This window comes from Scyliorhinus torazame, chromosome 10 (genome assembly GCF_047496885.1).
Source record: "Scyliorhinus torazame isolate Kashiwa2021f chromosome 10, sScyTor2.1, whole genome shotgun sequence".
NCBI classification, from domain to species: Eukaryota; Metazoa; Chordata; class Chondrichthyes; order Carcharhiniformes; family Scyliorhinidae; genus Scyliorhinus; species Scyliorhinus torazame.
The window spans coordinates 214,410,730-214,432,770 of NC_092716.1; the positions used below are offsets into that span (position 1 = coordinate 214,410,730).

General features: G+C 57.5%; 1 protein-coding gene and 1 long non-coding RNA gene across 2 annotated transcripts in view; one reads left to right on the forward strand and one right to left on the reverse strand.

Annotated features, from left to right (window-relative positions):
- Positions 1–22,041, reverse strand: part of LOC140384554 (uncharacterized) — a 98,281-nt gene that overhangs the window by 19,711 nt on the left and 56,529 nt on the right. The window lies entirely within an intron of this gene.
- tesmin (testis expressed metallothionein like protein) overlaps positions 15,544–22,041 on the forward strand; it is a 48,902-nt gene continuing 42,404 nt past the window's right edge. The window contains exon 1 of the mRNA XM_072466772.1: positions 15,544–15,660. Within this exon, the coding sequence (XP_072322873.1) occupies positions 15,544–15,660 (117 nt within the window). The remainder of the gene's footprint in view (positions 15,661–22,041) is intronic.

A 22,041-nucleotide genomic window follows, 5' to 3' on the forward strand; every position in this document is an offset into this window, starting at 1 on the left:
CTTTGTGGTGAATCCGTCGATATGGTTCCGACAGTAGCCAACCAGTCCTACAAATTACCGGAGGGCTGTAATGTGCTGCGGCAAGGGCAAATTTACAGTGGAATCAGTGGAATCAATCTGTTTGAGTTCTGTTTCACGCTTCCCATGCGTGATGACTGTACCTAAATACGTGACCTTTTCCTGAAGAATTTGGGACTTCTTGGGGTTAATTTTTCATCCAATCATTGTAAGGAGTTCCAATAATTCCAAAAGAAGTGAGACGTGCTCTTCCTTGGTGTCAGTCTGTAGGAGCAAGTCGTCCACATACTGAGCAAGGCATTCAGGGAGGGAAAATTTAGATAATCCGTTTGCCAATTGTCTGTGAAAAATGGAGGGGGAGTTGTGGAAGCCTTGTGGAAGGCACGTCCACGTGTACTGCTGTCCCTGGACTGTGAACGCAAATTTATACGGCCATGCTTTGTCCAGTTTTATGGACCAAAAGCCATTACTGATGTCTAAAATGGGAAAAAATTCGACTCGAGTCCCGGGGTGAGGTTCTCCGACCCCCTGCCGGTCGGAGAATCGCCAGGGGCTGGCGTGAATCCCGCTCCCGCCGGTTGCCGAATTCTCTGGCACCGGATATTCGGCGGGGGCGGGAATCACGCCGCGCCGGTTGGCGGGCCCCCCCCCGCGATTCTCCGGCCCGGATGGGCCGAAGTCCCGCTGCTAGAATGCCTGTCCCGCCGGTGTAGATTAAACCACCTACCTTACCGGCGGGACAAGGCAGCGCGGGCGGGCTCCGGGGTCCTGGGGGGGGCGCGGGGCGATCTGGCCCCGGGGGGTGCCCCCACGGTGGCCTGGCCCGCGATCGGGGCCCACCGATCCGTGGGCGGGCCTGTGCCGTGGGGGCACTCTTTTCCTTCCGCCTTCGCCACGGTCTCCACCATGGAGTCTCTTCTGCCTCAGAAGAGACTCCCTCCACAGCGCATGCGCGGGGATGCCGGGAGCGGCCGCTAACGCTCCCGCGCATGCGCCGCCTGGAGATGTCATTTCCGCGCCAGCTGGCGGGGCAGCAAAGGCCTTTTCCGCCAGCTGGCGGGGCGGAAATTAGTCCGGTGCGGGCCTAGCCCCTTAAGGTTGGGGCTCGGCCCCCCCAAGATGCGGAGGATTCTGCACCTTTGGGGCGGCGCGATGCCCGACTGATTTGCGCCGTTTTGGGCGCTGGTCGGTGGACATCGCGCCAATACCGGAGAATTTTGCCCCCTGTCTCAATACGGTCTCGGAACTCGTGGCAACGGTGGGGGATGTTAGGGGGGTTACTTTGTTCCATTCCCGGTAGTCGATGGTCAGTCGCCATGACCCATCGGGTTTTCTTACGGGCCAAATCGGGGCATTATTTGTCGATGCAACAGGTCGAATGACTCCTTGCGTCAATAAGCATTGAATTACCTTGGCTATCTCTCCCTCAGCTTGCTGGGGGAAGCTGTACTGTTTCTGGGGTTTGGGATCGGGGCCTGTAATGTTTACAACACCTGGGATTTTACCGCAGTCGTGTGTGTGCTGGGCAAATGCTGTCTTATGTCTTTTCAAGACCTCTCTAACTGCTTTGTCTGTGGAAATAATTTGTGGATCAAACCAGTACTCTCCTACTGAGCTGATTCTATGGGCATAATCTCATACTGTGAGCATGGACGGGGCTCATGCTGCTCTAACCATTTTCCAGATGCATCGGTTAACTGGGTCGAATGAGAGGTTGTGTGGATTCATGAAATCGATGCCCAGGATGTGTTCTGCTGGGGCAAGTCTACTAAAACAACCGAATGTTTTGTCCTAATATTACCGAGCTGTACATCCACAGGGGCTGTGATGTGTCCCTGCTGGAGGTGACCTGTAAAGCCACTAGGGGTAATGGTATCCGTAGTGGACCATATTTCTTTCTGGAATATGGTGGAGGAGTTTAACGTGGTTCGGGACCCTCCTGTATCCCAAAGCAACTCTACAGGGTGTCCCCGGACTGTGCCTGCAACGACCGGTCTTCCGGACTTGTCCCAAAGTGTATCGCAGACTGAAGTTGGGGAGCCCGAACACTGACAATCAGTGCCATTCATGGCCGAATTATCTGGTCGGGCGCGAACGCTGTGAATGGGTCGGGTATTGTTTCTGGGGGTGTGCGTTTGGGTGCTGATTCCTTTGCTGCTTAGGGGAGGCACTGCATTCTCGGGCATAATGTCCTTCGTGTCCACAATTGTAGCATTCCTGTGTCTTGGTGTGCTGTGCTGTACCTCTGCCTTCATTTACCCATGCGGGGTCTTGGTGTGCCGTTACTGGGTTCATGGTGGCGTCTACTCTCTCGTGTTCTGCCTTTCTCAGTACCGACTGTTCCCAAGCTTTGGACAATCGTTTCAGAACCCACACTTCATTGTGCGCTGGGTCTGAGGGGTCATAATTGGCGCAAGCCTTCTGTCCTGCCTCTGTGGCGTGGGACACAAACGTATGGGTCCATTTGGCCGTATTGTCTACTGATAAATGGGCCGGGGTAACTCACCGAATACCGCAGTGAAATGGATCCAAAGGCGTCCAGCAAACACTGTTGGATGCTCTCCATTTTTCTGCCTGCAATAGTTGAGTCTGTCTACCGGATCTTCTCTGTTATATCCTATGGCATCTAAAATGGCCGTTTTCATTTCTTGGAGGCTAACTCCTCCTACATTTTGTGGATCGGGAAGGGCTGAACTAACAGACGGGTCTAAGCACCTGACTGTGAGCTTAATCTGCTCCAGCTCGTCTAAACCATACATCAGGGTTTGCTGTTTTTCTAACTCGAAAAAGTGATGTGGGTCCGATGTGGGGAGGAACGTCTCTATCTTCTCGCGGGTATCTCGTAACTGGGTGATCGATAATGGGGTGGTGTATACAAAATCGGGTTGGCCTTCCGTGGTAACCCTGCGCTGTGTGGTAATAGGGTTCATTGGGCTGGGTGCTGTCTGTGCAGTCGGAGGTGCGGTGCTTTTCTTTTCGGGGCCTGGGGGGCTCTATTTTGATTCTCGGTCTCACTTATGTACCGTTGGGCCGTTTCGCTGGGTTCCTACCAATCGGGGCCGTCTTCCTGGTCTAGCTTTGGGCTAAAGGTGTCTCTAAGCCCGTTTTGAACTGATAGCAGGGATTGCAACCTTGCAATTTGCTGCCTGCATTTGGCATGGTCCACTGAACTCTGCCTCTGTTCCGTGGTGGAACTGTGGAGTGCTCGGAGGGCTGCTTTTAAATCATCGCATTGTTTCTTTAGGATCTGTACCTGATTCTCTGTCTCTTCTCTAACCAGTACAGCACGCTGTGTATCCTGGTAGACCTTATCACATTGGATTTGGAAGCTGCTAAGCTGGACGAGACAGGATTGATGTGCCCTCTTGACATCATCCATTTCCTTGTCCCTCGCTGCTAAATGCTCCCGGAGCTGTACATTTAACTTCTCGCACTCACTTAAATCTCCCTCTCTACTTTTCTCTTTCTCCTCAAGCTGCTTGTGGAGCGTCATCATGACCTCTTCTGTGCCTCGCAATTGTGCCAGACAGGACACGATTGCCATCGGCTTACGAACCTTAGCTAAACTCTTTTTATGGATCTCGGTCAGGCTGTCCCACCAAGTCTGTCCTATGCTACCAGGACCTGTCTCTTCATTGGAGCAAAATTCCAACCATAGGGGCCATCCTTTCCCTTTCAGGTATTTCCTGATCTCTTCCTCCCAAATGGGGCACTGTTCTGATCTCTTGGTCGCTGCCACCTCGGGCTCTTGTGGATCCATTGCCTTCATGGCCATCCCTACAAATACGTCTTTCTACCGGACATTTGGTACAAGGGGGAATAAAGCGGTGGTGCAAACATGGGTACGGCTTACGCTATTTTCCGATTTACGCAACTCCCGAAAGTTTCACGCAACAAAATCTACGAGTTTACCTTCTATCCCTTTGTTAGTACGCATACAAATTACACTCTTCCGAATTCTGGAGGTTTGATCGATACTGGTTTTGCTTGTGGTTTCTTTTATTTTGCCAATTTGGATTCTAATTCAAATGCTTTTGTGGGTTATCTCGGAGTGACACGGTCACTTCTGGGTCCAGTCCCGTCAGATGTCGCCAATAACTGTTGCCGATTCCTCTTTACTGTGCTTGTTTCTCTGGCTCTGTATCAATCAGTGAATTTGCCTTCTTTCTATATTGTCTATATCCGAATGCTTAGAGTCGCCAGATATCGAATGATACCATCATAAGTTTCAACCGGCTATCGATCAAAGAGCCAAACACCAGTTAGTTAGTTCAAGGTCAAGGGTACTTTATTAAAGACAATTAATCATGCAACATAAACACTACTAGTTAACTACACCTATTACTAAGACAACCTGTACTTAACTTCGGGCACCCGGTTTAGGTCTGGAAACAGTGGCCGCTGTTCAGGATCTCTTGGGTTTGAAGTGGTAACTGCTGCTCGGCTGGGCTCGTCCTTCTGGTAGTGGGCGTTGAACTCGAACTTGCTTCTGGTGTTGCTGCAGTTGGCAATGACCGTGACCGGGGTACCAAGGCCAAAAGAGAGCTAGCATATGGCAAACTCTTCCTTTATACTTGGGGGGGCTTTCCCGCTCTTTTGGGCGGTCCTTCCATTTGGCCCTTACTAATTGGGTGATCCCTGATCACTCCATTCGATTCCTTAGCCAATAAGTGGACGGGGATCTGGATGACTGGGCGTGTCTCAAGCGGTCATTGACCTCATTGTTTGTGTTTCCCTTGGAGTGGCGGCGAAATGTCTGGGACTGTCGCGGTAGCTGGAGGACCAGTCCTTTGTGTTGGGGGAGATGGGCCATCACCTGCTAATCGGCCTGATTAACATTCTAATGGGACGGGGTTTCGATAACGCTGGACTTTGCTGACAAATATGCATTTCAGGCTCAGAACCTGCCTGACTCTTGGCTTGTCCATTTTACCCATCAGTCCTTGCGAGTTGCTCTGTGCTTAGTTGGAAGTGGCCATGTCAGATGGATACAGTGGCCACCTTTCTGAAAATGCTATCCACAGAACTCTCAGTCTCACAGACGTGGCATGGTAACACCAGCTGCCGCTCGGGCGTTGAATCCTGGAGCGCAGATTTCTGCATCTGGCAGCATTTCCTGCATTCATGGTCATCTAGCACACTGATAGCATCCATTACTTTGCACATATTACAGGACACACACATTCCACTCAACTGAGAAATCCTACCATGTCTCAATTTTACTTCTCTTGCATCAACTATTATATTTTGGATTACCTACTATGTAGGACACAATTTACCCATATCCAGATGCTAGATTTTTACACAGTGCCCCTTAAACTGAGAAGTTAACAACTTACCCATTTCCTATGACATCATGGTTGTCTTTTATTGCTTCCGCTGTCTCACGTGGTGACGGGGGGGGAGAAGAGAGTGAGACATCGGGAGGGAAGGATGAGTCGGACATGGAGGTTGGGGGAAGAGGTGGACATGGGGGGGGGGGGGGGGAAGGGTCAGACATGGGGGGAAGAGCCGGACATGGAGGGGCTGAAAGAGTCGGACATGGGAGGGAAGAGTCGGGCATGGGAGGGAAGAGTCGGGCATGGGAGGGAAGAGTCGGGCATGGGAGGGAAGAGTCGGAAAGGGGAGGGAAGAGTCGGACGGGAGGGAAGAGTCGGACAGGGGAGGGAAGAGTCGGACATGGGAGGGAAGAGTCAGACATGGGAGGGAAGAGCCGGACATGGAGGGGCTGAAAGAGTCGGGCATGGGAGGGAAGAGTCGGAAGTGACAGACACAAGGGCAAGTGTCGGACATGGGGGGGAAGAGTCGGACATGGGGGGGAAGAGTCTGACATGGGGGGGAAGAGTCGGACATGGGGGGAAGAGTCGGACATGGGGGGGTGAAGTGTCGGACATGGGGGGAAGAGTCGGACATGGGAGGGAAGAGTCGGACATTGGGGGGGAAGAGTCGGACCTTGGGGGGGCAGAGTCGGACATGGGGGGGGGGGGTGAGTCGGACATGCGGGGGAAGAGTCGGACATGCGGGGAAGAATTGAACATGGGGGGTGAAGAGTCGGACGTGGGGGGGGGGCGGGAAGAATCGGGCATGTGGAGGAAGATTCGGACATGTCGGGGAAGAGTCGGACATGTGGGGGAAGAGACGGACATGTGGGGGAAGAGACGGACATGTGGGGGAAGAGACGGACATGTGGGGCAAGAGTCGGACATGGGGGGAACAGTCGGACATGGGGGGAAGAGTCACACATGGGGCGCTGAAAGAGGTGGACATGCTGTGGAAGAGTCGGACAGGGGAGGGAAGAGTCGGACAGGGGAGGGAAGAGTCGGACAGGGGAGGGAAGAGTCGGACAGGGGAGGGAAGAGTCGGACAGGGGAGGGAAGAGTCGGACATGGGGGGAAGAGTCGGACATGTGGGGAAGAGTCGGACATGTGGGGGAAGAGTCGGACATGTGGGGGAAGAGTCGGACATGTGGGGGAAGAGTCGGACATGTGGGGGAAGAGTCGGACATGTGGGGGAAGAGTCGGACATGTGGGGGAAGAGTCGGACATGTGGGGGAAGAGTCGGACATGTGGGGGAAGAGTCGGACATGTGGGGGAAGAGTCGGACATGTGGGGGAAGAGTCGGACATGTGGGGGAAGAGTCGGACATGTGGGGGAAGAGTCGGACATGTGGGGGAAGAGTCGGACATGTGGGGGAAGAGTCGGACATGTGGGGGAAGAGTCGGACATGTGGGGGAAGAGTCGGACATGTGGGGGAAGAGTCGGACATGTGGGGGAAGAGTCGGACATGTGGGGGAAGAGTCGGACATGTGGGGGAAGAGTCGGACATGTGGGGGAAGAGTCGGACGAGTCGGACATGTGGGGGAAGAGTCGGACATGTGGGGGAAGAGTCGGACATGTGGGGGAAGAGTCGGACATGTGGGGGAAGAGTCGGACATGTGGGGGAAGAGTCGGACATGTGGGGGAAGAGTCGGACATGTGGGGGAAGAGTCGGACATGTGGGGGAAGAGTCGGACATGGGGGGGAAGAGTCGGACATGGGGGGGAAGAGTCGGACATGGGGGGGAAGAGTCGGACATGGGGGGGAAGAGTCGGACATGGGGGGGAAGAGTCGGACATGGGGGGGAAGAGTCGGACATGGGGGGGAAGAGTCGGACATGGGGGGGAAGAGTCGGACATGGGGGGGGAAGAGTCGGACATGGGGGGGGAAGAGTCGGACATGGGGGGGGAAGAGTCGGACATGGGGGGGGAAGAGTCGGACATGGGGGGGGAAGAGTCGGACATGGGGGGGGAAGAGTCGGACATGGGGGGGGAAGAGTCGGACATGGGGGGGAAGAGTCGGACATGGGGGGGAAGAGTCGGACATGGGGGGGAAGAGTCGGACATGGGGGGGAAGAGTCGGACATGGGGGGGAAGAGTCGGACATGGGGGGGAAGAGTCGGACATGGGGGGGAAGAGTCGGACATGGGGGGGAAGAGTCGGACATGGGGGGGAAGAGTCGGACATGGGGGGGAAGAGTCGGACATGGGGGGGAAGAGTCGGACATGGGGGGGAAGAGTCGGACATGGGGGGGAAGAGTCGGACATGGGGGGGAAGAGTCGGACATGGGGGGGAAGAGTCGGACATGGGGGGAAAGAGTCGGACATGGGGGGAAAGAGTCGGACATGGGGGGGAAGAGTCGGACATGGGGGGGAAGAGTCGGTCATGGGGGGGCTGAAAGAGTCGGACATGGTGTGGAACAGTCGGGCATGGGAGGGAAGAGTCGGAAATGGGAGGGAAGAGTCAGAAATGGGAGGGAAGAGTCGGACAGGGGAGGGAAGAGTCGGACAGGGGAGGGAAGAGTCGGACAGGGGAGGGAAGAGTCGGACAGGGGAGGGAAGAGTCGGACAGGGGAGGGAAGAGTCGGACAGGGGAGGGAAGAGTCGGACAGGGGAGGGAAGAGTCGGACATGGGAGGGAAGAGTCGGGCATGGGGAGGCTGAAAGAGTCGGACATGGTGTGGAACATTGGGAGAAGAGTCGGCTATGGGGGGGGGGCTGAAAGAGTCGGACAAGGGGGGGGGGGAAGAGACGGAAGAGTCGGACAGGGGAGGGAAGAGTCGGACATGGGAGGGAAGAGTCGGGCATGGGGAGGCTGAAAGAGTCGGACATGGTGTGGAACATTGGGAGAAGAGTCGGCTATGGGGGGGGGGCTGAAAGAGTCGGACAAGGGGGGGGGAAGAGACGGAAGAGTCGGACATGGGAGGGAAGAGTCGGACATGTGGGGGAAGAGTCGGACATGTGGGGGAAGAGTCGGACACGTGGGGAAGCGTCGGACATGGGAGGGAAGAGTCGGACATGGGAGGGAAGAACATAGAACATAGAAAATACAGCTCAGAACAGGCCCTTTGGCCCACGATGTTGTGCCGAACCTTTGTCCTAGATTAATCATAGATTATCATTGAATTTAAAGTGCAGAAGGAGGCCATTCGGCCCCCTGAGTCTGCACCGGCTCTTGGAAAGAGCACCCTACCCAAACTCAACACCTCCACCCAACACCAAGGGCAATTTTGGACACTAAGGGCAATTTATCATGGCCAATCCACCTACCCTGCACATCTTTGGACTGTGGGAGGAAACCGGAGCACCCGGAGGAAACCCACGCAGACACGGGGAGGACGTGCAGACTCCGCACAGACAGTGACCCAAGCCGGAATCGAACCTGGGACCCTGGAGCTGTCGGACATGGGAGGGAAGAGTCGGACATGGGAGGGAAGAGTCGGACATGGGTGGGGGGAGGGGGGGTGTGGGGGGGGGGGGGGGTGTGGGGGGGGGGGGGGGGGGGAAGATTCGGGCATGGGGAGGAAGTGTCGGACATGGGGGGGCTGAAAGAGTTGGGCATGGTGTGGAAGAGTCGGACATGGTGTGGAACAGTCGGGCATGGGAGGGAAGACTTGGACATGGTGTGGAAGAGTCGGAAATGGGAGGGAAGAGTCGGACATGGGGGGAAGGGTCGGACATGGAGAGAAGAGTCAGATATGGGGGGGTTGAAAGAGTCGGACAAGGGGAGGAAGAGTCTGAAGAGACGGACATGGGAGGGAAGAGACGGACTTGGGAGGGAAGAGTCGGACATGGGAGGGAAGCGTCGGACATGGGGAGAAGAGTTGGATATGGGGAAGCTGAAAGAGTCGGACATGCAGGGAAAGAGTCGGAAGTGACAGACACGATGGCAAGTGTCGGACATGGGGGGTAAGAGTCGGAAATGGTAGGGAAGAGTCGGAAATGGTAGGGAAGAGTCGGACATGGGGAGAAGAGTCGGACATGGGGAGAAGAGTCGGATATGGGGGGGCGGAAGAGTCGGACATGGGGGAAAGAGTCGGACATGGGGGGGAAAGAGTCGGACATGGGGGACGAAGAGTCGGACATGGGACGCAAGTGTCGGCCATGGGAGGGAAGAGTTCGGACATGGGGAGAAGAGTCGGCTATGGGGAAGCTGAAAGAGTCGGACATGAGGGGAAGAGTCGGACATGTGGGGGAAGAGTCAGACATGGGAGGGAAGAGTCAGACAAGGGGCGGAAGAGTCGGAAGAGTCGGACATGGGAGGAAGAATCGGACATGAAGAGGAAGAGACGGACATGAGGGGGAAGATTCGGACATGGGGAGGAAGATTCGGACATGGGGGGGTAGAGTCGGACATGGGGGAAGAGTCGGACATGGGGGCAGAATCAGACATGGGGGGAAGAGTCGGACATGGGGGGGTAGAGTCGGACATGGGGGAAGAGTCGGACATGGGGGCAGAATCAGACATGGGGGGGAAGGGTCGGAAAAGTGGGGAAGAGTTTGACATGGGGGGAAAGAGTCAGACATGGGGGGAAAGAGGTGGACATGGGGGGAAAGAGGCGGACATGGGGGGAAAGAGGCAGACATGGGGGGAAAGAGGCGGACATGGGGGGAAAGAGTCGGACATGGGAGGGAAGAGTCGGACATGGGGGGGGGGGGGGAAGAGTCAGACATGGGTGGGAACAGTCGGAAATGCGGGGGAAGAGTCGGACATGCAGGGGAAGAGTCGGGCATGCGGGGGAAGTGTCGGACATTGGGGGGGAAGAGTCAGACATGGGGAGGAAGAGTCAGATATGGGGGGAAGAGTCGGAGATGGGGGGCACTGAAACAGGTGGACATGCTGTAGAAGAGTCGAACACGGAGTGGAGGAGTCGGACATGGGGGGGAAGAGTCGGACCTGGCGGGGGGAAGAGCGGACATGGGGGGGGAAGAGTCAGACAAGGGGGGAAGAGTCGGACATGGGGGGAAGGGTCGGACATGGAGAGAAGAGTCAGATATGGGGGGGTTGAAAGAGTCGGACAAGGGGAGGAAGAGTCTGAAGAGACAGACATGGGAGGGAAGAGACGGACTTGGGAGGGAAGAGTCGGACATGGGGGAGAAAGAGTCGGACATGGGGGGGGAATATTCGGGCATGGGGAGGAACTGTCGGCCATGGGGGGGCTGAAAGAGTTGGACATGGTGTGGAAGGGTCGGACATGGTGTGGAACAGTCGGAAATGGGAGGGAAGAGTCGGACATTGGGGGCGAAGAGTCGGACATGGGGGGGAAGAGTCGGCCATGGGAGGGAAAAGTCGGACATGGGGAGAAGAGTCGGATATGGGGAAGCTGAAAGAGTCGGACATGTGGGGGAAGAGTCGGAAGTGACAGACACAAGGGCAAGTGTCGGACATGGGGGGGAAGAGTCGGACATGGGGGGGAAGAGTCGGACATGGGGGGGTGAAGTGTCGGACATGGGGGGAAGAGTCGGACATGGGAGGGAAGAGTCGGACATTGGGGGGGCAGAGTCGGACCTTGGGGGGGCAGAGTCGGACATGGGGGGGGGGGGGTGAGTCGGACATGCGGGGGAAGAGTCGGACATGCGGGGAAGAATTGAACATGGGGGGTGAAGAGTCGGACGTGGGGGCGGGGCGGGAAGAATCGGGCATGTGGAGGAAGATTCGGACATGTGGGGGAAGAGACGGACATGTGGGGGAAGAGACGGACATGTGGGGCAAGAGTCGGACATGGGGGGAACAGTCGGACATGGGGGGAAGAGTCACACATGGGGCGCTGAAAGAGGTGGACATGCTGTGGAAGAGTCGGACAGGGGAGGGAAGAGTCGGACAGGGGAGGGAAGAGTCGGACATGGAGGGAAGAGTCGGACATGGGGGAAGAGTCGGACATGTGGGGGAAGAGTCGGACATGTGGGGGAAGAGTCGGACATGTGGGGGAAGAGTCGGACATGTGGGGGAAGAGTCGGGCATGGGAGGGAAGAGTCGGGCATGGGAGGGAAGAGTCGGGCATGGGAGGGAAGAGTCGGGCATGGGAGGGAAGAGTCGGAAAGGGGAGGGAAGAGTCGGACAGGGGAGGGAAGAGTCGGACATGGGAGGGAAGAGTCAGACATGGAGGGGCTGAAAGACTCGGGCATGGGAGGGAAGAGTCGGAAGTGACAGACACAAGGGCAAGTGTCGGACATGGGGGGGAAGAGTCGGACATGGGGGGGAAGAGTCGGACATGGGGGGAAGAGTCGGACATGGGGGGGTGAAGTGTCGGACATGGGGGGGAAGAGTCGGACATGGGAGGGAAGAGTCGGACATTGGGGGGGAAGAGTCGGACCTTGGGGGGGCAGAGTCGGACCTTGGGGGGGCAGAGTCGGACATGGGGGGGGGGTGAGTCGGACATGCGGGGAAGAATTGAACATGGGGGGTGAAGAGTCGGACGTGGGGGGGGGGCGGGAAGAATCGGGCATGTGGAGGAAGATTCGGACATGTGGGGGAAGAGTCGGACATGTGGGGGAAGAGACGGACATGTGGGGGAAGAGACGGACATGTGGGGGAAGAGACGGACATGTGGGGCAAGAGTCGGACATGGGGGGAACAGTCGGACATGGGGGGAAGAGTCACACATGGGGCGCTGAAAGAGGTGGACATGCTGTGGAAGAGTCGGACAGGGGAGGGAAGAGTCGGACAGGGGAGGGAAGAGTCGGACAGGGGAGGGAAGAGTCGGACAGGGGAGGGAAGAGTCGGACATGTGGGGGAAGAGTCGGACATGTGGGGAAGAGTCGGACATGTGGGGGAAGAGTCGTACATGTGGGGGAAGAGTCGGACATGTGGGGGAAGAGTCGGACATGTGGGGGAAGAGTCGGACATGTGGGGGAAGAGTCGGACATGTGGGGGAAGAGTCGGACATGTGGGGGAAGAGTCGGACATGTGGGGGAAGAGTCGGACATGTGGGGGAAGAGTCGGACATGTGGGGGAAGAGTCGGACATGTGGGGGAAGAGTCGGACATGTGGGGGAAGAGTCGGACATGTGGGGGAAGAGTCGGACATGTGGGGGAAGAGTCGGACATGTGGGGGAAGAGTCGGACATGTGGGGGAAGAGTCGGACATGTGGCGGACATGTGGGGGAAGAGTCGGACATGTGGGGGAAGAGTCGGACATGTGGGGGAAGAGTCGGACATGGGGGGGAAGAGTCGGACATGGGGGGGAAGAGTCGGACATGGGGGGGAAGAGTCGGACATGGGGGGGAAGAGTCGGACATGGGGGGGAAGAGTCGGACATGGGAGGGAAGAGTCGGACATGGGGGGGAAGAGTCGGACATGGGGGGGAAGAGTCGGACATGGGGGGGAAGAGTCGGACATGGGGGGGAAGAGTCGGACATGGGGGGGAAGAGTCGGACATGGGGGGGAAGAGTCGGACATGGGGGGGAAGAGTCGGACATGGGGAGGCTGAAAGAGTTGGACATGGTGTGGAACAGTCGGGCATGGGAGGGAAGAGTCGGAAATGGGAGGGAAGAGTCGGAAATGGGAGGGAAGAGTCGGACAGGGGAGGGAAGAGTCGGACAGGGGAGGGAAGAGTCGGACAGGGGAGGGAAGAGTCGGACAGGGGAGGGAAGAGTCGGGCATGGGGAGGCTGAAAGAGTCGGACATGGTGTGGAACATTGGGAGAAGAGTCGGCTATGGGGGGGGTGCTGAAAGAGTCGGACAAGGGGGGGGGGAAGAGACGGAAGAGTCGGACAGGGGAGGGAAGAGTCGGACATGGGAGGGAAGAGTCGGGCATGGGGAGGCTGAAAGAGTCGGACATGGTGTGGAACATTGGGAGAAGAGTCGGCTATGGGGGGGGGGCTGAAAGAGTCGGACAAGGGGGGGGGGAAGAGACGGAAGAGTCGGACATGGGAGGGAAGAGTCGGACATGTGGGGGAAGAGTCGGACATGTGGGGGAAGAGTCGGACACGTGGGGAAGCGTCGGACATGGGAGGGAAGAGTCGGACATGGGAGGGAAGAACATAGAACATAGAAAATACAGCTCAGAACAGGCCCTTTGGCCCACGATGTTGTGCCGAACCTTTGTCCTAGATTAATCATAGATTATCATTGAATTTAAAGTGCAGAAGGAGGCCATTCGGCCCCCTGAGTCTGCACCGGCTCTTGGAAAGAGCACCCTACCCAAACTCAACACCTCCACCCAACACCAAGGGCAATTTTGGACACTAAGGGCAATTTATCATGGCCAATCCACCTACCCTGCACATCTTTGGACTGTGGGAGGAAACCGGAGCACCCGGAGGAAACCCACGCAGACACTGGGAGGACGTGCAGACTCCGCACAGACAGTGACACAAGCCGGAATCGAACCTGGGACCCTGGAGCTGTCGGACATGGGAGGGAAGAGTCGGACATGGGAGGGAAGAGTCGGACATGGGTGGGGGGAGGGGGGGGTGTGGGGGGGAGGGGGGGGTGTGGGGGGGGGGGGGGGGGGAGATTCGGGCATGGGGAGGAAGTGTCGGACATGCGGGGGCTGAAAGAGTTGGACATGGTGTGGAAGAGTCGGACATGGTGTGGAACAGTCGGGCATGGGAGGGAAGACTTGGACATGGTGTGGAAGAGTCGGAAATGGGAGGGAAGAGTCGGAAATGGGAGGGAAGAGTCGGACATGGGAGGGAAGAGTCGGACTTGGGAGGGAAGAGTCGGACATGGGAGGGAAGCGTCGGACATGGGGAGAAGAGTCGGATATGGGGAAGCTGAAAGAGTCGGACATGCAGGGAAAGAGTCGGAAGTGACAGACACGATGGCAAGTGTCGGAAATGGTAGGGAAGAGTCGGAAATGGTAGGGAAGAGTCGGACATGGGGAGAAGAGTCGGACATGGGGAGAAGAGTCGGATATGGGGGGGCGGAAGAGTCGGACATGGGGGGAAAGAGTCGGACATGGGGGACGAAGAGTCGGACATGGGACGCAAGTGTCGGCCATGGGAGGGAAGAGTTCGGACATGGGGAGAAGAGTCGGCTATGGGGAAGCTGAAAGAGTCGGACATGAGGGGAAGAGTCGGACATGTGGGGGAAGAGTCAGACATGGGAGGGAAGAGTCAGACAAGGGGCGGAAGAGTCGGAAGAGTCGGACATGGGAGGAAGAATCGGACATGAAGAGGAAGAGACGGACATGAGGGGGAAGATTCGGACATGGGGAGGAAGATTCGGACATGGGGGGGTAGAGTCGGACATGGGGGAAGAGTCGGACATGGGGGCAGAATCAGACATGGGGGGAAGAGTCGGACATGGGGGGGTAGAGTCGGACATGGGGGGGTAGAGTCGGACATGGGGGAAGAGTCGGACATGGGGGCAGAATCAGACATGGGGGGGAAGGGTCGGAAAAGTGGGGAAGAGTTTGACATGGGGGGAAAGAGTCAGACATGGGGGGAAAGAGGTGGACATGGGGGGAAAGAGGCGGACATGGGGGGAAAGAGGCAGACATGGGGGGAAAGAGGCGGACATGGGGGGAAAGAGTCGGACATGGGAGGGAAGAGTCGGACATGGGGGGGGGGAAGAGTCAGACATGGGTGGGAACAGTCGGAAATGCGGGGGAAGAGTCGGACATGCAGGGGAAGAGTTGGGCATGCGGGGGAAGTGTTGGACATTGGGGGGGAAGAGTCGGACATGGGGGGGAAGAGTCAGATATGGGGGGAAGAGTCGGAGATGGGGGGCACTGAAACAGGTGGACATGCTGTAGAAGAGTCGAACACGGAGTGGAGGAGTCGGACATGGGGGGGAAGAGTCGGACCTGGCGGGGGAAGAGCGGACATGGGGGGGAAGAGTCAGACAAGGGGGGAAGAGTCGGACATGGGGGGAAGGGTCGGACATGGAGAGAAGAGTCAGATATGGGGGGGTTGAAAGAGTCGGACAAGGGGAGGAAGAGTCTGAAGAGACGGACATGGGAGGGAAGAGACGGACTTGGGAGGGAAGAGTCGGACATGGGAGGGAAGCGTCGGACATGGGGAGAAGAGTCGGATATGGGGAAGCTGAAAGAGTCGGACATGCAGGGAAAGAGTCGGAAGTGACAGACACGATGGCAAGTGTCGGACATGGGGGGTAAGAGTCGGAAATGGTAGGGAAGAGTCGGAAATGGTAGGGAAGAGTCGGACATGGGGAGAAGAGTCGGACATGGGGAGAAGAGTCGGATATGGGGGGGCGGAAGAGTCGGACATGGGGGAAAGAGTCGGACATGGGGGGGAAAGAGTCGGACATGGGGGACGAAGAGTCGGACATGGGACGCAAGTGTCGGCCATGGGAGGGAAGAGTTCGGACATGGGGAGAAGAGTCGGCTATGGGGAAGCTGAAAGAGTCGGACATGAGGGGAAGAGTCGGACATGTGGGGGAAGAGTCAGACATGGGAGGGAAGAGTCAGACAAGGGGCGGAAGAGTCGGAAGAGTCGGACATGGGAGGAAGAATCGGACATGAAGAGGAAGAGACGGACATGAGGGGGAAGATTCGGACATGGGGAGGAAGATTCGGACATGGGGGGGTAGAGTCGGACATGGGGGAAGAGTCGGACATGGGGGCAGAATCAGACATGGGGGGAAGAGTCGGACATGGGGGGGTAGAGTCGGACATGGGGGAAGAGTCGGACATGGGGGCAGAATCAGACATGGGGGGGAAGGGTCGGAAAAGTGGGGAAGAGTTTGACATGGGGGGAAAGAGTCAGACATGGGGGGAAAGAGGTGGACATGGGGGGAAAGAGGTGGACATGGGGGGAAAGAGGCAGACATGGGGGGAAAGAGGCGGACATGGGGGGAAAGAGTCGGACATGGGAGGGAAGAGTCGGACATGGGGGGGGGGGAAGAGTCAGACATGGGTGGGAACAGTCGGAAATGCGGGGGAAGAGTCGGACATGCAGGGGAAGAGTCGGGCATGCGGGGGAAGTGTCGGACATTGGGGGGGAAGAGTCAGACATGGGGAGGAAGAGTCAGATATGGGGGGAAGAGTCGGAGATGGGGGGCACTGAAACAGGTGGACATGCTGTAGAAGAGTCGAACACGGAGTGGAGGAATCGGACATGGGGGGGAAGAGTCGGACCTGGCGGGGGGAAGAGCGGACATGGGGGGGAAGAGTCAGACAAGGGGGGAAGAGTCGGACATGGGGGGAAGGGTCGGACATGGAGAGAAGAGTCAGATATGGGGGGGTTGAAAGAGTCGGACAAGGGGAGGAAGAGTCTGAAGAGACGGACATGGGAGGGAAGAGACGGACATGGTAGGGAAGAGACGGACTTGGGAGGGAAGAGTCGGACATGGGGGAGAAAGAGTCGGACATGGGGGGGGAATATTCGGGCATGGGGAGGAACTGTCGGCCATGGGGGGGCTGAAAGAGTTGGACATGGTGTGGAAGGGTCGGACATGGTGTGGAACAGTCGGAAATGGGAGGGAAGAGTCGGACATTGGGGGCGAAGAGTCGGACATGGGGGGGAAGAGTCGGCCATGGGAGGGAAAAGTCGGACATGGGGAGAAGAGTCGGATATGGGGAAGCTGAAAGAGTCGGACATGTGGGGGAAGAGTCGGAAGTGACAGACACAAGGGCAAGTGTCGGACATGGGGGGGAAGAGTCGGACATGGGGGGGAAGAGTCGGACATGGGGGGAAGAGTCGGACATGGGGGGGTGAAGTGTCGGACATGGGGGGAAGAGTCGGACATGGGAGGGAAGAGTCGGACATTGGGGGGGCAGAGTCGGACCTTGGGGGGGCAGAGTCGGACATGGGGGGGGTGAGTCGGACATGCGGGGGAAGAGTCGGACATGCGGGGAAGAATTGAACATGGGGGGTGAAGAGTCGGACGTGGGGGGGGGGCGGGAAGAATCGGGCATGTGGAGGAAGATTCGGACATGTCGGGGAAGAGTCGGACATGTGGGGGAAGAGACGGACATGTGGGGGAAGAGACGGACATGTGGGGCAAGAGTCGGACATGGGGGGAACAGTCGGACATGGGGGGAAGAGTCACACATGGGGCGCTGAAAGAGGTGGACATGCTGTGGAAGAGTCGGACAGGGGAGGGAAGAGTCGGACAGGGGAGGGAAGAGTCGGACATGGAGGGAAGAGTCGGACATGGGGGAAGAGTCGGACATGTGGGGGAAGAGTCGGACATGTGGGGGAAGAGTCGGACATGTGGGGGAAGAGTCGGACATGTGGGGGAAGAGTCGGACATGTGGGGGAAGAGTCGGACATGGGGGGGGGGAAGAGTCAGACATGGGGGGGGAAGAGTCGGACATGGGGGCGCTGAAAGAGATGGACATGTTGTGGAAGAGTCAGACATGGGAGGGAAGAGTCGGATAGGGGAGGGAAGAGTCGGATAGGGGAGGGAAGAGTCGGACAGGGGAGGGAAGAGTCGGACAGGGGAGGGAAGAGTCGGACAGGGGAGGGAAGAGTCGGACAGGGGAGGGAAGAGTCGGACAGGGGAGGGAAGAGTCGGACAGGGGAGGGAAGAGTCGGACATGGAGGGAAGAGTCGGACATGGGGGAAGAGTCGGACATGGGGGAAGAGTCGGACATGGGGGGGGGTGGAAGAGTCAGACATGGGGACGCTGAAAGAGATGGACATGTTGTGGAAGAGTCAGACATGGGAGGGAAGAGTCGGACAGGGGAGGGAAGAGTCGGACAGGGGAGGGAAGAGTCGGACAGGGGAGGGAAGAGTCGGACAGGGGAGGGAAGAGTCGGACAGGGGAGGGAAGAGTCGGACAGGGGAGGGAAGAGTCAGACAGGGGAGGGAAGAGTCGGACATGGGAGGGAAGAGTCGGACATGGGGGGGAATAGTCGGGCATGGGGAGGCTGAAAGAGTTGGACATGGTGTGGAAGAGTCGGACATGGTGTGGAACAGTCGGGCATGGGAGGGAAGACTCGGACATTGTGTGGAGGAGTCGGAAATGGGAGTGAAGAGTTGGACAGGGGAGGGAAGAGTCGGACATGGGAGGGAAGAGTTGGACAGGGGAGGGAAGAGTCGGACAGGGGAGGGAAGAGTCGGACAGGGGAGGGAAAAGTCGGACAGGGGAGGGAAGAGTCGGACATGGGAGGGAAGAGTCGGACATGGGAGTGAAGAGTCAGACATGGGGGGGAATAGTCGGGCATGGGGAGGCTGAAAGAGTCGGACATGGTGTGGAACATTGGGAGAAGAGTCGGCTATGGGGGGGGCTGAAAGAGTCGGACAAGGGGGGGGGAAGAGACGGAAGAGTCGGACATGGGAGGGAAGAGTCGGACATGTGGGGGAAGAGTTGGACACGTGGGGGAAGAGTCGGACACGTGGGGAAGCGTCGGACATGGGAGGGAAGAGTCGGACATGGGAGGGAAGAACATAGAACATAGAAAATACAGCTCAGAACAGGCCCTTTGGCCCACGATGTTGTGCCGAACCTTTGTCCTAGATTAATCATAGATTATCATTGAATTTAAAGTGCAGAAGGAGGCCATTCGGCCCCCTGAGTCTGCACCGGCTCTTGGAAAGAGCACCCTACCCAAACTCAACACCTCCACCTAACACCAAGGGCAATTTTGGACACTAAGGGCAATTTATCATGGCCAATCCACCTACCCTGCACATCTTTGGACTGTGGGAGGAAACCGGAGCACCCGGAGGAAACCCACGCAGACACGGGGAGGACGTGCAGACTCCGCACAGACAGTGACCCAAGCCGGAATCGAACCTGGGACCCTGGAGCTGTCGGACATGGGAGGGAAGAGTCGGACATGGGAGGGAAGAGTCGGACATGGGTGGGGGGAGGGGGGTGTGTGGGGGGGGGGGGGGGGGGGAAGATTCGGGCATGGGGAGGAAGTGTCGGACATGGGGGGGCTGAAAGAGTTGGACATGGTGTGGAAGAGTCGGACATGGGAGGGAAGAGTCGGACATGGGAGGGAAGAGTCGGACATGGGAGGGAAGAGTCGGACATGGGAGGGAAGAGTCAGACATGGGGGGGAATAGTCGGGCATGGGGAGGCTGAAAGAGGTGGACATGGTGTGGAACAGACGGACATGGTGTGGAACAGTCGGGCATGGGAGGGAAGACTCGGACATGGTGTGGAAGAGTCGGAAATGGGAGGGAAGAGTCGGACATCGGAGGGAAGAGTCGGACATGGGGAGAAGAGTCGGATATGGGGGGCTGAAAGAGTCGGACAAGGGGGGAAGAGTCGGAAGTATCGGACACGGCGGCAAATTTCAGACATGGGGGGAATAGTCGGACATGGGACGCAAGAGTCGGACATGGGGGGGAAGAGTCGGACATGGGGGGAAGAGTCGGACATGGGGAGGAAGAGCCGGACATGGGGGGGAAGAGTCGGACAAGGTGGGGAATAGTCGGAATGGGGGGAAAGAGTTGGACATGCGGTGGAAAGAGTCGGACATGGGAAGAGTCGGACACGGTGGGGGAAGAGTCGGACACGGTGGGGGAAGAGTCGGACACGGTGGGGGAAGAGTCGGACATGGGGGGAAGAGTCGGACATGGGGAGGAAGAATCGGACATGGGAGGAAGAATCGGACATTGGGAGAAGAGTCGGCTATGGGGGGGCTGAAAGAGTCGGACAAGGGGGGGGAAGAGACGGAAGAGTCGGACATGGGAGGGAAGAGTCGGCCATGGGTGGGAAGAGTCGGACATGGGAGGGAAGGGTCGGACATGGGGGGCGAAGAGTCGGACATGGGAGGGGGAAGTATCGGCCATGGGAGGGAAGAGTCGGACATGGGGAGAAGAGTCGGCTATGGGGAAGCTGAAAGAGTCGGACATGCGGAGGAAGAGTCGGAAGTGACAGACACGAGAGCAAGTGTCGGACATGGGGGAAGAGTCGGAAATGGGGGGGAAGAATCGGACTGGGGGGAGAGGCAGACATGGGGGGAAGAGGCGGACATGGGGGGAAGAGTCGGACATGGGGGTGGAAGAGTCGGACGTGGGATGGAAGAGTCGGACATTGGGGCAAGAGTCGGACCTGGGGGGGGGAAGAGTCGGACATTGGGGGGGGGAAGAGTCGGACATGGGGGAGAAGAGTCGGACATGGGGGAGAAGTGTCGGCCATGGGGGGGGACGAGTCGAACATGGGAGGGAAGAGTCGGACATGGGGGGGGGGGGGGCGGAAGAGTCGGACATGGGGGGAGGGAAGAGTTGGCCATGGGGGGGAAGAATCGGACATGAGAAGAAGAATCGGATATGGGGAGGTTGAAAGCCGTCAGAATTGGGGGGGGAAGAATCGGAAGTGTCGGACACGAGGGCAAGAGTCGGACATGGGGGGGAATAGTTGGACATGGGGTGGAAGAGTCGGACATGGGGGGGAAGAGTCGGACATGGGGGGGGGAAGAGATCGGTCATGGGGGGAGGGAAGAGTTGGACGTGGGGGGGAAGAGTCAGACATGGAGGGGAAGAGTCGGACAAAATGGGGAAGAGTCGGACATGGGGGGAAAGAGTCGGACATGGGGAAGAGTCGGACATGGCAGGGATGAGTCAGACTCGGGAGGGAAGAGACGGACATCGGAGGGAAGGGTCGGACATGGGAGGGAAGGGTCGGACATGGGAGGGAAGAGTCGGACATGGGGGGGCAGAAGTGTCGGACATGGGGGTGGGGGGAAACGAGTCGGACATGGGGGGGAAGAGTCAGGCATGGGGTGGAAGAGCCGGACATGGGCGGAAAGAGTCCGACTTGGGGGGGGCTGAAAAAGTTGCACATCGGGGAGGGGGGTGTTAGACATGGGCAGGGGAGGCCTATCGGACATCAGGTATCCAGTTCGTGGTTGGGTCGGCTGGTGGGGAGAGGGGGGGGTGCGGCGGGGGGGGCGGTGTCGAGGATGGTCAGGTCAAGAGTAGATGGGGAATCCTGTGCAAGTGGTGGTGGGGGCTATTACCATGGGGGCTGGGTAATTAGTTGATCAGTTGGGCGTGGGGTGATCAGTTGCGGGGTGTTCCCTGGGGGGGGGGGTCAGGTGCTTGTTGGGGGGGGGGGGATAATATCCCTTGCAGAGCTTGGTCTGGGTGTGTAAAATAGTTGCTGTGAAGTTACAAATGCTTCTCGGGGCTGGTTTAGCACTGTGGGCTAAACAACTGGCTTGTAATGCAGAACAATGCCAGCGGCGTGGGTTCAATTCCCATACCGGCCTCCCCGAACAGGCGCCGGAATGTGGCGACTAGGGGCTTTTCACAGTAACTTCATTGAAGCCTGCTTGTGACAATAAGCTATTGTTATTATTATTCCTTCTGACTCTTTCAGAGTAACTATTGGTGTAAAACTGGCAGAACCATCGGAAGTTTGATTTAAATCACTTTGTTGGATCGTTCCAATCGCAGCACAATTGTCTCGGGAAAGTTTGCGTTTCTGGACAGTTGTTGTGTCAAGCCTTACCTGAAAACCTCTGAGAGGGTTTCCTCGGGTAACTCCCCAAATCTGACACTGGGGAGCCAGGAAGTTATGGGCGTTAAAGTATGAATCATTATAGACCAAGAGAGTCACAGGACCAATCTCCAGTTAGTGCTGAGTTAACTTATCTTAGTTGAGACAGCAGTTATGCTGCTATAATTTGCCTTGGTATCTTTAAGCCAAGGGAGAATACATCCATCATGGTTCCTGTCCCTGATTACTATCCAGCTATGGAAAATCCATATGAGTGAATACCACAGAATAACCCCCTTAAAATGTCTCTATCTAGTGCACATTTAAAGAACAACTGCTTTGATGAAGTCGTGTTGGGTTAGTAGTATCTGCTTTGGACCCACATCCCAGTAAGAGCCACATC